At 38.8% G+C, this 13,492-nt stretch overlaps 1 protein-coding gene across 12 annotated transcripts in view; it reads right to left on the bottom strand.

The window, feature by feature from the left end:
- Positions 1-3,121: 3,121 nt before the first annotated feature.
- Positions 3,122-13,492, bottom strand: part of SLC9C1 (solute carrier family 9 member C1) — a 109,717-nt gene continuing 99,346 nt past the window's right edge. For 10 of the 12 annotated variants that reach the window (XM_077118404.1, XM_077118408.1, XM_077118406.1 and 7 more), the window contains 5 exons: positions 9,730-9,861; positions 9,449-9,634; positions 6,104-6,227; positions 3,610-3,662; positions 3,122-3,265 (listed from right to left, as the gene is read on the bottom strand). In XM_077118404.1, coding sequence (XP_076974519.1) covers positions 3,218-3,265; positions 3,610-3,662; positions 6,104-6,227; positions 9,449-9,634; positions 9,730-9,861 — 543 coding nt within the window. In that variant the 3' untranslated portion in view covers positions 3,122-3,217. The remainder of the gene's footprint in view (positions 3,266-3,609; positions 3,663-6,103; positions 6,228-9,448; positions 9,635-9,729; positions 9,862-13,492) is intronic. The other 2 variants (XM_077118407.1, XM_077118411.1) reach the window with 2 other exon arrangements.

The following is a 13,492-nucleotide window of genomic DNA, read 5'->3' as shown; positions in this document are numbered from 1 at the left end:
GGCCTCTTTCTAAAACTCAAGCTTGATCATGTCTCTCTTCAGCTTAAAACTTCAATAAGTAGTTTATCACTTGCTTGGACTAGGTCCCTTCAGGATCTGGGTCCCTGCTGAGCCGGGCAGCGTCCCCTACTGCCCCTCCCTCCTTGTCCTTCAGGCCTCCGGCCACAGCAGATGCGTACAGTTCAAGAACCCCTCAGGGTTTCGTGTTCCCTGCTTTGTCCTCTCTCGTCTAGAATGTATTTCCTTCCTCTCCATTGCATCAGCCACAAATGAACAGCCTCATGTTGGAAATTACCACTTCCAGAAAACAATAGGGAAGGGAAATTTTGCCAAAGTGAAATTGGCAAGACATGTTCTAACTGGTAGAGAGGTTGCTGTCAAAATAATAGACAAAACTCAGCTCAATCCTACCAGTCTACAAAAGGCCCAACTTCTCAAGTGAAATTATTGCCCTCACTGCTACATGGGACGTTGACATCCCTGCTACATGCAAGGAAAGTCTCCCTGGCAGCATGGCAGATGACTTCCAGTGATTAGTCTGGCCCTGACACTGTGGGATCAACAATGTCATTCTCAACTAAAGGGGGAAAAGAAGTGTAACTAATAAAGTATCAGTGGCTGAGACAGTAAAAAAAAAAAAAAAAAAAGTCAATCCTACCTAAATTGATTTACAGATTCAATGCAATATCAATCAAAATCCCAACAACTTATTTTTCAGAAATAGAAAAACCAATAAGCAAATTTATCTGGAAGGACAGGGTGCCCCGAATTGCTAAAAACATCTTGAGGAAAAAAAACAAAGCTGGAGGTCTCTCGCTGCCTGACTTTAAGGCATATTATGAAGCCACAGTGGTCAAAACAGCATGGTATTGGCATAAAGATAGATATATCGACCAATGGAATCAAATAGAGTGCTAGATATAGACCCTCTCTTGAATCTACCATAAAAATCTCAAATCTAATCTTCTATTTCCTGAATGTGAGCTCCTGTCCTCTCAGGGCATGTTCACATATATCCACATATATGTCAGTCTAAAGACCTCTGTTTTTCTTCCCTTTCCCTCTCTCCAAGCCATTCCTTAGACCCGCTCTTTTCCAGCCAACAAAGAGCCGAACTACTACTTGTGTACTTGATCTAAGGAGACACATCTCCTCCACAGGCTGGCCAGGCAAAACTTCTGCCCAATTTGGGACAAGTTGGGCAAAACAGAATCTCACTCTTGGAAATTTTAATTTAGAATTATGATAGTGGACTAAGAAGAATTATGCACATCTGAGGTGGTGTTATATATAAAAATATTATGCAAGTTTCATTTTATGCTCCAAATATGACATAGTATAAAGCCATTCAAAAATGGGAACTTGGAGCTATCTGGGTTCCCAGTTCAGACTTTTGGGAAAGAGCAGTACAATAATTTATATTTTTGGCTTCTTGTCAGCTCCCTGTCTTTATGACCAACTTTCCTATTAAAACCAAGCCCTATTATAAGGTTTGAGTGGTAAGGGGAGTTTCGTTCCTTGGGACCTAACAGGTAACTAAAGTGCCTGGTACTGTACGTGGCCCACAGTGGGTGTTCAATAAACAGCAGCTGCCATCACCACCACCATCATCCTTCTGATGGACTCTGACGACAACCATGGCTTATCCTTCTCTATTTCCCTGTACCCTATAGCAGGGCAGTGTAATGGTTAAGAGCTTTGGGGTCCTGGGTTAAAACCCTAACTCATCAGTTTGGGATGTATGGCTTTGGGCAAGGTACTTACAATCTTTGGGCCCTGTTTACTTATCTGTCAAATGATAACTGTCATTTACTGTCTGTTTACTTATCTGTCAGATGACAGTTGATGCTTCCGTGGAACTCTGGGCTCAGTGAGATAAAACTGTAAAATGTTGCACCCACGGCTTGGTGTCAGGTAAGCAAATAGTAAAAGGCATCACCTGCTGCTGCCATTTCCTATTTAGTCTTGTGCTTTAAATACAGTAAACATTTGTTGGCTTATGAAGTCACTACAGAGAAAAACACTTGTTTTCCATCCTCAGTAAGGTTAATTTGGGCAGGCATCAAGAAAACAAGCAGGTGTCTCTTGCCCAGCATCCACAGAGTGATGAAACAGGTGAGGAACTAAGGGGCGTTCACTTTGCCTGGAACCCTAATCAGCAAAAACTGCTGGGCTGTTTCTAGCTGCTGTGCTCTTCTGAGGGCTCTGTGCTCAAGTTCCTTGGCTGGCATCATTCCTCGCCTCAGGTTACTTCAGGGTTAGGAAGCTCAGCCACAGCCGGGAGAGCCTAGCGGGGCCCGGACACCGCCCCTCCGCGCCCCTTCCCCGCCTCCCAGCCCTCGGCGCCCGCCCGCATTCGGCGCCCGCCCGCATCCGGCGCCCGCCCGCATCCGGCGCCCTCACTCGCTCCTGCCGGCGTCCTCCGCCGCGGGAAGCGGCTCCCCCTCGTCTTCCTCCGCGTCCTCGTGCCCCTTTCCCCAGCCGCTGGCTGCAGCGCCCCCAGGGCCCGCAGCTCGGCGGGCGGTGAGACCCGGTCCGACCCCTCCGCCCGCCCAAGATGTCCGCCCGGATGCCATTGCCGACGGTGAACGAGCGGGACACGGAGAACAATACATCTGTGGATGGGTACACTGAACCACACATCCAACGTACTAAATCAAGTAGCAGACAAAACATCCCTCGGTATAGAAACTCCATTGCATCAGCCACAGACGAACAGCCTCACGTTGGTAATTACTGCTTGCAGAAAACAATAGGGAAAGGAAATTTTGCCAAAGTGAAATTGGCAAGACATGTTCTAAATAAATTGGTATCTGAGCTAATAATCTATATCCCTTGAAACGGATATATTTTCAGTTTCCCAGGAACTGTTTATATTGGGGAAATGGGGGAGAGAAGCCTCTATTCACCCTTCTGTGCCCGTACAGTCTCTTAGAGAAGTGTGGCTGCCACGGGGTTGGCTAGCTCAGCCCTGCTTTTCCTGCCTATGGCCCTTGATAAACACCCTGTTATTTTCATGTGAATATTTAACTATTTACATTTAAATTTCTTACCACCTGGCTAAGATTGGTTATGGATTTTATACATTTTAAAACGAGAAAAATAACTATTTTACAAGCAATGCTGAGAAGCCAATATTAGAAAATAAAATCTGCAGTGGCCTGGGGGGGCTCAGTTGGTGGTGTCTTCAGCGGCTTCAGTCTCCTCCACGGGCTCTTCAGTCATCTCCGTGGCCTCCGTTTTCTCTTCTGGGGCGCCTCACACCCTGCGGGGAGAATAACGCCAATGCCTTTTACTCTTGAAAGGAGCAAGAGAATTTTTTTTTATTGTGCTTTTTTTAAAATTAATTAATTTATTAATTAATAAATTTAACAACAAATGAACTAAAAAAATAATAATATTCTGGCATCCACTGAACATTCTTTATATTTGTCATTTCTTTAATATTTATCTAAAAGTATAATTTCCTCTATACCCTGCTAAGAGAAATCTATCCTACCAAAATGTACAAAATAATTAGCAGGATAATGCCTTTAGAATAAGAGAAAGAAATGGCAGTTCCATAAATTCCAGAGTCATTTACTGAAAATAAGATTGCTTTAAAGTTACCTCTTTAACACTTGCTTTATCTTGAGGGTCTTCTACGGGTGCTGTATTTTCAGCTGGTTCAAAAAAAGACTGTTAGTTCAACCACAGAAACAAGTGATTGGTTTTAATGTAAGCCAAATTAAAATCAGCTTTAAATCTTTCACACACAGCACCCATCATATGAAATTGGTGGCAAGCTCAATTGGTGGAAAAAAGAATTGAAAGTCCTGAAAAGAGACTATATGACAAATGTCGAGAAAGTTTGGCAAGTATCATTTGTAGACCCACTACCCCCAAATACTTGTACACATTTCTATGTATTAAGAATGCCCTCTATAGTATCCAGTGGGGATATATACAAATGCAAAAATAATTAAGGTCCTTGTGTTCTTGGAGTGTATAGTCTAGTGGAGCAGACAGACCAACAAACACAAAATGATGGGGTAAAATTAGGGCTGTGTGCATAGCAGACTATGGGAGCACACAGTCTGAATTCATACACTTGTAAGAATTTGAGAGTTTTGCTATGCAAAGGAAGACTCCAAGAGTCGTTCTCTCATGCAACACGCAAGGGGTTTATTTTCCACACATGCGTGGGGCTCACTGAACACGCAGGAACAGAGAGCCCCAGTCTGAGTTTGTAAAAGTTTTAAAAGGGGTAAGATGAGGTGGGTGGGGGTCGAGCATGGGTCACAGGTGCTGTTTTGCAAAAAGCAGATAAGAGCAGTTTTACAACAAGCACTTTTAACAGTTTCACAGTGAGCATTCCTTGAGCCTGAGTCATGGGAGTGGCTATTGCAGATAGCCGCAGTTTTACAACAAGTAATTTAGGCGCAAGGAGTCATGGGGGGGCGAGAAACAGATAACTGCCCTGGGAAAGTCTCGGATTGTTTACTTTCAACCTGATGGGGCCCATAATTCTTTTCTTTATAATTCTTAACTCACACCAAATGCATAGCCATGAATATAAAATGACACAGATGCTTTTGCTGGATATTTCAGAAGCTAAAATATATGTAAATAGCGAAATTAAGCAGGAAAAATTAGCTACTGTTAAGCTTTATAAAATCCCTTTTTACACACTGGAATATATTGGTGATGGCTTCTTGGAGAAGCAGCTGAGATTTGAAGGATAAGAAGGAGTCCGCCCCATGAAATGGGAAGATGGTGGGAGGAGAGTTGTTTAGAGGGTGTCAGGCAGAGGGAACAGTATGTGCAAAGCTCAGGAATAAGAGATCTCCAGATGCATTAGGAGAACCAGTAGTGGCTTTGCATGGCCAGGGTTTGGAAAGTGAGGAGGGGAGATGGCTGGTGAAGGAGTAGATGGTGAAGGTCCCGATATGTTCTGTTGATGCTTGTTCTTAAGGTCAATGGGGAACCATGAAGTGATTGTATTTTGTGTCCATCTGGATTCAAAATGACTTAATTGTAATATAACAGTACCATGCATTTATAATTAGCATTACACCATTATGTAATTTCAGTTAACATTTTCGCATTGATTTTTTTACTTGACATATACCATTGGTATATTCCAAGCTGCTACATGGAACACTATTTAATGCTTATACTACATTCAATCATATTGATTAATGTGTTATTTTAATTAACCACTCATTTATCATTACACGTTTTGATTACTTATAATTTTTCATTCTTATAAATAATATTCTATTCTATTTTCATTCTTTTGCTTTATTTCTTTAGGATAAATGACTAAGATTACTTACTCAAGGAATATTTGTTGGTCAATGTGTATGGTAATTCTTTAAAACCTCACTATTTAAGTAGACCAAACATTTAATTAATGTTTTTCTCAAAATATTATTAAGGTTGAGCATTTCCCAACATTTTGTTTTCAATTAAAATTGTCTCCTGTGAATTGTCCTTTGCTTATCTATTAATTGATAATATTTGTATTGACAGGCAGAATTTGTAAATTAATTTCTATAGTTCTAAATTTAGAATATTATTTCCCCTTCTGTGAAAAGATAAATATTAAATTCTATCACTATTAGTTATTCCATAATTTGAATCTTTACTCTTGAAGTTTTAAATCCATCTCAAATCTATTTTCTAAATTTTAGTCAGTGGGTTATTAGTAGTTACTAACAGTCATTTATGTGATGATTCACCTTATTTTATGTGAAATTCTCATAAAGAATAGGCTCTATTTCAAGGTTATCTATTCAGTTCTGATGATTTCTGACTGTTCTGACAGTAAATATTATTTTTGTATTATGGTTGTATAAAATTTTCTAATTTTTAAAGTATTTTTCCATATTGTTAATAATTGTGATTTATATTTTTCTTATAGATGAAATACAGAATAATTTCTTATCATAACCTAGATATCCCCAGTCTGAATTCATACATTGAGTATCAAAAAATGTCCGTTAAAAGGATTCCTTGATATTCTAGGCAGAATGCACAGAACAACTTCCAAATATATATATATGGTTATTTTATCAAGGAAAAGTAAGTTCTTACAATTGCTCAAAGAAATTTAACTCACCTGTTGGGAATGATGGAGAATGCGTACAAGAAGATTCATACTTTTTAGTGTCCCATTTGAATTTTTTCATATCAACTGAAGTTTGTAGAATCATTATTTTTGTGAAATTTTCAGTGCCTTGTACCTGAAAGTTGAGAGAATACAAATAAATTTCTGAGCAAATATCATACAGTGAAATGTTTCTTTGGCAAGCTGCTATCTCAAGCTTTGTCCAAATATCTGAGAGAAAATGGAAAATATCAATAAATATACATATCTTTAAATATCTGGATACATTGAGTTTATGAAAGTCAAGTTTCCACAAACTCTTTCAGTTTTTAGTTTTTTCTTCATTTCTCTTCCAAATGAGAAAAAGGATCAGACTTAATCACTTATGGCCCTTTTTAAAAAGATCAACCAGAGAGTTTTACTGGAGTTTGTTAGAAAGATAGTTTAAAAACAATTGCATTTCAAGAACTCATTTCATCTTGTGGTTGTTTTCAATGTTTTTTAAATTTAATAATTATTTATTGAAAACCAGTAGGTTCAATACAAACCATATGTAAGGCACTGTGCAAAGCTTTGGGGATACAAAGATGAGGAAGACACAGTCCTGCTCTCAAGGAGCTCACATTCTAAAGGGTGGGTCAGACAACTTTTCAATTTATTATAATACAACACAGTAATTTTTTAAATGTAGGTATTCATGGAATGCTGTGTGATCAGAGCAGAGACACCTAACTCAGCTTGGGAGAAACTTAAAGAAAGCCGAGTGTGATTCAACCCGGATGGAGGTGCCCCTCACGCCACCGTGGCCCATGCGCTCCCAAAGCCCGCCTGCTGCCCGGGAGGCGGGCACACCCTGCTTTCCCTTTGCTAGCCTTATTGCTAACTCTCTGAAGGCCCCTACAATATATATTTAAATATATATTTTAAATCATCTTTTACCCAAATCCACAGTGAGCAGGGTTCTGTTGAAGCAGTATAAAATATAGGACAACTGCAGGTCCCTGGTTTCCTATCCAGCTCTGAAAGAGTTAGCATACAACTGCAAATTCCTAGTTTGCTAACCACGGCTTAAAGGAGTTAATGGACAACTGCAAGTCCCTTGCTTCTTGCAAAAGAAATAATGCAAACTGCCAACTTAAACTGCAACCTTTATGGATGCAAACTTCACTTCCCCTGAAGCCCCCAAGCCTCCCCAAACCGGAACAGCTTGTAAAATCATGGGCCCGAAGCAAAGTCTTAGTTAATTAGCAGAAAGCCTGGGATTGCAAAGATTGTTAAACGTTCTGGATACCTGACAGGCTGGCCAGAAGTATCAACAGTTTTCCCTTCCTGAACCAGTGCTAAACCTGTAAGCCTTGGTTATATTTAAACCTTCTTGTAAGCTCCTAGTGTTGAATGGTTACTATGGAAAAACCTTCCTATAAAGCCTGTTAACCCACTCCCACTCAGTGTGTTTCTCCCTTGAACATGTCTGCATTAATTTCTTTAATGTATCTCTCTTTCTCTCTTTTTTAATTTTTATATGCTGTATGGCAGAGTTACATTTCCTTCTTTTTCTATGTGAGTATCCTGTTATCGGAGCACCATTTGTTGAATTTTTTTGTTTGTTTTGTTTTGGGGAAGTGCAAGGGCCTCTCTCTTTCTCTTTAATAAACTTTACTACTTATTCCTATTGGCCCTCTCGTTTGTCTAAATCCTTTCAGCAGTGGAACGCTTGAACCTGAAACTGAGCTTAGCTGGCACCATTACGGCAGGGCATGTGTTAATCTATGCCTAAGAAAGTAGGCAGAGTTGGACAGATTTCAGGCTGCATCAGGTAACTCTTGCTGGACTATCTAAATTCCTAACCAGCCGCCAAGCCAAAGTTCGGTTATTGTGTATTCAACAATAGAGGTTAAGAGCACCAAAATTAAGAATAATATTTTGCTTCCTCTCTTTGAGCATCATACCAGCAAGGTGGCTTCCATTTATAAAATTTTCTTGTGACTTTTACTTCACCATCTCTGCTATCCCCACCACACTTTTTCCTTGTGTCCCAAATCTACCCTGTAAGAACTTCTGTCATAGTGGCAAACATTTTATAAATGTATTTATATATCTGTTTCTATCCATTTGGATGAAAGAGCTCTTGAGAGCTGGCTGCAAGTTTCATTTAGCACTGTTTCTGTCAAATATTAGCTGCTTAAAAAATATACGGCTACTTTAATAGACTCTAGGTCCTTCTTCCAACTTTTTCGTATTGTATTTTCTATGTCCTCTGATCCCTCCAGACGTGTGTCTTATTCTCTCCCAAAACACACGTGCACACACACACACACACACACACACAAACACACACACACACTTCTTTCTTTCCTACTTCATATGGTGAAGGTTCTCATTTTGATTGAGAACTCACATAACAGGAGAATTCATTTAACAAAAATGCTGGGGAAGTCACAGACACATCTATTGTCCATCTCCCAGTTGAAACCTACTGCCTATACCTCCTTTTATTGTCCGCAGATATTTCAAAACATTTCCATTCTGCAGCAGCAGGAGATTTAGGTCTACTCGAGTCCCCTGACTCTACCTGAAATCTGAAACCTGAAACAAACAATTCAAGATGCTATAGGTGTGTGGGCCATGGTGGCTCAGCAGGCAAGAATGCTTGCCTGCCATGCCAGAGGACCCGGGTTTGATTCCCGATGCCTGCCCATGTTAAAAAAAAAAAAGATGCTATAGGCCTGAATGCTCCATGGAACTCCTCCTCTGGCATTATACAAATAAGTCACCCTTGGCAGCATAGATTTGTCTTTCCTCTCCAGACTCCAAGTGAGGCATGCAGAGCTGCCATCCACTGCCCCTGCTTGGCCATGATGGGATTTCCTTTACTCTTTGGTGCTCCACGGGCTATGGAAGTAAGAGCACAATCATTTGTTGAACCTTTCTGTTGGGCCTGAGCCTGGGCTCACACACACCATATAGCAACTCACTGCCTCATCTCACTTTTACAATCACTTTCAAAGAATCTAGGGAAATACTACCAGTACTAGATTAGCATGGGTCTGGTAGAAACCCTCTTCTGCTGTGTAAAACTATAATGATATCTAACTATGGCCAAACTGTACAGTCTGACCTACTTTATTGGCATTGGACAGGAATAGCTCGATGCTTGGGCTGCCCAGTGACAAAACAATGATTTGTGTGTGTGTGTGTGGGTGTGTGTGTGTATGTGTGTGTGTTTATGGAGTGGTGGGAGAGAGGGAGAGGACGGGAGGGTAGAAAGGTCAGGAATGTATGACATTTTTTCTTATGTTATTACATTGCTGTGTGTATGGCACATTGGCTTGAAAACATGAATTAATAGTTCTTTACCTGATGGCAAGTTATAGGAATTAAGGAAGGTGCCTTATAAACTTTCCGTAACTGACAGTCTTCTACACCTCCATGTATAAGAACAATATAGATCACAGCGTCATCATAAATATCAGTTTTGGTGGTCGTTGGTATATCTTTTACATAAACGTTACCAAGTTTTAATTGCATCTTGTAGTTCCAATCCTTTAAGAAAAACACAATTTCATAGTCTTTTTCTAACAACATTTTACTGCAACTCCATTTGGAGAGAAGGATGAGATCACATAAACAACTCTTACCTCATAAGATAAATTTTCCCTGATTTTTTTGGCAGTAATAGAAAGTCCAATTTTCAGCCACATTTTATATTCTATGATAGGACAACATTTCTCAAAAGCTTCATACAAGTGTGCTTTGGAAACAAAACATGTCTAGAAAAAGGAGAGTATGAGAGAAGTTCAACATTCAATTCTGTGCCCAATAGTTTGATGAATAAGGTTTTCTCATTTATATATAGCATTAAGGTTAAGGATTTAAATTAGGTAAGATACATGTTTACGGCCTGGATACCTAATAAAATATACGTTAATAAATATTTATGCAATCTTGTCATATGCTGAATTTTAAAAGGCCACATGGTCCAATGAGAGCTTCCTCATTACTCTTATAGGTTCTGAAATAATAGTAAATAAATTACAATAAAATAGAAAAAAAATCACTTAACCTTTGAAACTAGAGTTTTAAGTATTTCTAAAAATGCATTATTTGAGGGGAGCAAACTATTTTAGCAACAATAAAATGCCGATGTTAAGAATGAGCAGATTATTGACTATTAGGGGTAAAGCTGCCATGAACATTTACGTAAAGTCTTTGAATATATATATTTTTATTTCTCTTCGTTAAATATCTACAAGTGAGATTTCTGAGTAATACGGTAAGTATATACTTACAAGAAACTGCCAAACCTTTCTCCAAAGTGGTTGTACCATTTTACACTTTCACAGCTATATGTATGACAGTTATAGTTGCTCCACATTCTTGCCAACACTTGGTATACACAATGTTCAAATTGTAGCCAATGCAGTAGGTGTGCAGTGAAATCTCATTGTGGTTTTAATTTGCACTTCTCTGGAAGCTGATGATATTGAACATCTTCTGCATGTGCTCACTGGCCATTTGTATGTTCTTTGGTGAAATGTCTGTTCAGATCCTTTGTCCAATTATTGACTGGGTAGTTTATTTCCTTATTTTTGAGTGGTAAGTTTATATATTCCCAAGTCAGTGCCTTTATCAGATAAAGCTACTGTGAAAAGTTTCCCCCTGTCTGTAGCTTTTCATTTCTGTATTCTTCGGGGTGCCTTATGAAGAACAGATGTTCTTCATTTTAGTGACACCCAGTTTATGAATATCTTTTCTTATGGTTAGTCCTGAGAAATCTTTTCCTAACTCAAGGTTTCCTATTTTTTCTTCAAGAATTTTTATAGCACTAGCTTTTGTGTTTGCATCTTCGAATCATTCCAAATTAATTTTTGTACATCGTATACAGGATTGAAGTTGTTTGCTTCCACATGGATATCTAGTGTTTTCAGGAACATTTTTTGAAAGTACTATTATTTTTCCATTGAAATATTTGGGGCTTTTGTAAAAAATCAATTGACCATGTGTGCTGGTTTGAAAGGAAGTATGCCCCCTAAGAAAAGTCATGTTTTAATATAAATCCCATTTCTTAAAGGTAGAATAGTCTCTATTCAATGCTGTGTATTTGGGACTGTGATGGGATCATCTCCCTGGTTGATGAGATTTAGTTAAGAACGGTTGTTAAACTGGATTAGGGGATGACATGTCTCCACCCATTTGAGTGGGTCTTGATTGGTTTACTGGAGTCCTATAAAAGAGGAAATATTTTGGAGACTCAGAGAGACTCGGAGAGAGCAGAGAATGCTGCAGCACCACGAAGCAGAGAGTCCACCAGCCAGCGACCTTTGGAGATGAAGAAGGGAAATGCCTCCCGGGGAGCTTTATGAAACCAGAAGCCAGGAGAGTAAGCTAGCAGATGACGCCGTGTCTGCCATGTGCCCTTCCAGCCGAGAGAGAAGCCCTGACTGCGTTCGCCATGTGCCTTTCCAGATGAGAGAGAAACCCTGAACTTCATCAGCCTTCTTGAACCAAGGTATCTTTCCCTGGATGCCTTTGATTGGACTTTTCTATAGACTTGTTTTAATTCTCGGCCTTAGAACTGTAAACTAGCAACTCATTAAATTCCCCTTGTTAAAAGCCGTTCCGTTTCTGGTATATTGCATTCCGGCAGCTAGCAAACTAGAACACCATGTATGTGTGTTTCTAATTCTAGACTCTCTTTCCTGTTCCATTAGGCAATATATCTTCATCTTTCGTCAATACTACATAGTCTAATGTAATAGATTCATAACTAGTCTTTAAATCAGGTAGTGTAAATCATCTAATGTTAATGTTGTTTTTCCAATTTGTTGTGTTTATTCCAAGTCCTTTGAATTTCTATATAAATTTTTACAAGCATCTTGTAAATCCATAAATATGTATTTCACACTTTATTTAGGTCTTCTTTAAGTTCTCTAGAAAATATTTTGTAGTTTTCACTGTAGAGGTCTTGTACATCTTTCATTTACTTCATTCCTAATCATTTGTATTTGGATATTATTTTTTAAAGGAATTAAAAATTTCATTTATAATTGTTTGTTGCTATTGTATGAAAGCACAATTTATTTTTGGTATTTGAACTTGTATATTACCACCTCGCTAAATTTATATATTAATTCTAGTTGATTTTGATTAAGTTTTGAGAATTTTAAAATGTAGCTATTATGTCACCTACAAAAAGAGACAATTTTAGTGCTTTCCAATTTTTATATTCATTTGTTTTTCTATCCCTAGTGCACTAGTGAAGAACTCCCGTACAACGTTGAATGAATTGGTGAGCACAGACATTCTTGCCTTTATTTCCAATCTTGCGGTCTTAGTTTTCCACTACTAGGTACGATGTTAGCTGCAGGTTTTTCAAAGATGATCTTTATCAAGTTTAGTATGTTTCCTTGTAATCCTAGAAGTGAAAAAATTTTATGCTGAAATAAATGTTGAAGTTTGTCAAATTATATGATGTTTGGCATGGATGAGACAGGTCACATGCTTGCTGCAGAGATAGAGCAAAGCTGTCTCTATGGGAATAGGCACCTGATGTCCTGAAAAGACTGAAGTGTTGCAAAGCTACTTGAGTCTGGGGCAGAAGGAGGCCTTGGGAAATGTGTAACTTTTGACTCATGGGGCACAGGGAAGCAGATGGTTCAGCTCCTGCTTCCTCCTTTCTCCTTCTTTAGTTACATTTTTTACTTTCTTTATCTCAGCACCCTTATAAAATAAACAGTGTTGAACTTTCCAGGTCTTTGAATCTCCATCCGAGCTCAGAGTCCCACCTGGTCCCAGCTTTAACTGTATCTTTGTCTCTTGTGTTTCTTTTTCTCAATCCCCTGTCTCCTCCCTTCAGTCCCGACACTGAGCCACACTGGTCGCAGCAATACGATTTGTTCTTCTTTCTTCTGGTGTGGGAAATCACAATGATTGATCGTCAAATGTTTAATCTGTCTTGCATTCCTGAAATACATTCTATGTAGTTATGATGTTTTATCTTTTTTATGGATTCAATTCTAATACTTTTTTTTTTTGCATGGGCAGGCACCAGGAATTGAACCTGGATCTCCAGGATAGCAAGCAAGAACTCTGCCACTGAGCCACCATTGCGTGCGCCAATTTGTAATACTTTTAAAGTAATTTTTGTAACTATGTTCATAAGGGATATGGGTTTTTGTCAACTTTTCCAACTGGGTTACAATGACGGCATAACATTATTTGGGAAGCTTTTTCTCCCCTTCTATTTTCAGAAAAAATTTATGTAAGATTGTTATTTATTGCTTAAAGTTTTAATAGAAGTCACCACTGAAACCATCTGGAGTTTTCTTTGTAGGGAGGTTTTTGATTGCAAGTTCAAAATATTTTAATAGATAGACAGTTATTCATATTTCCTATGGATAT

The sequence above is a fragment of the Tamandua tetradactyla genome, chromosome 10 (genome assembly GCF_023851605.1).
Source record: "Tamandua tetradactyla isolate mTamTet1 chromosome 10, mTamTet1.pri, whole genome shotgun sequence".
Taxonomy (NCBI): domain Eukaryota; kingdom Metazoa; phylum Chordata; class Mammalia; order Pilosa; family Myrmecophagidae; genus Tamandua; species Tamandua tetradactyla.
The sequence above is the reverse complement of the archived record's forward strand: the minus strand, read 5'-3'. Positions and strand labels throughout refer to the sequence as shown.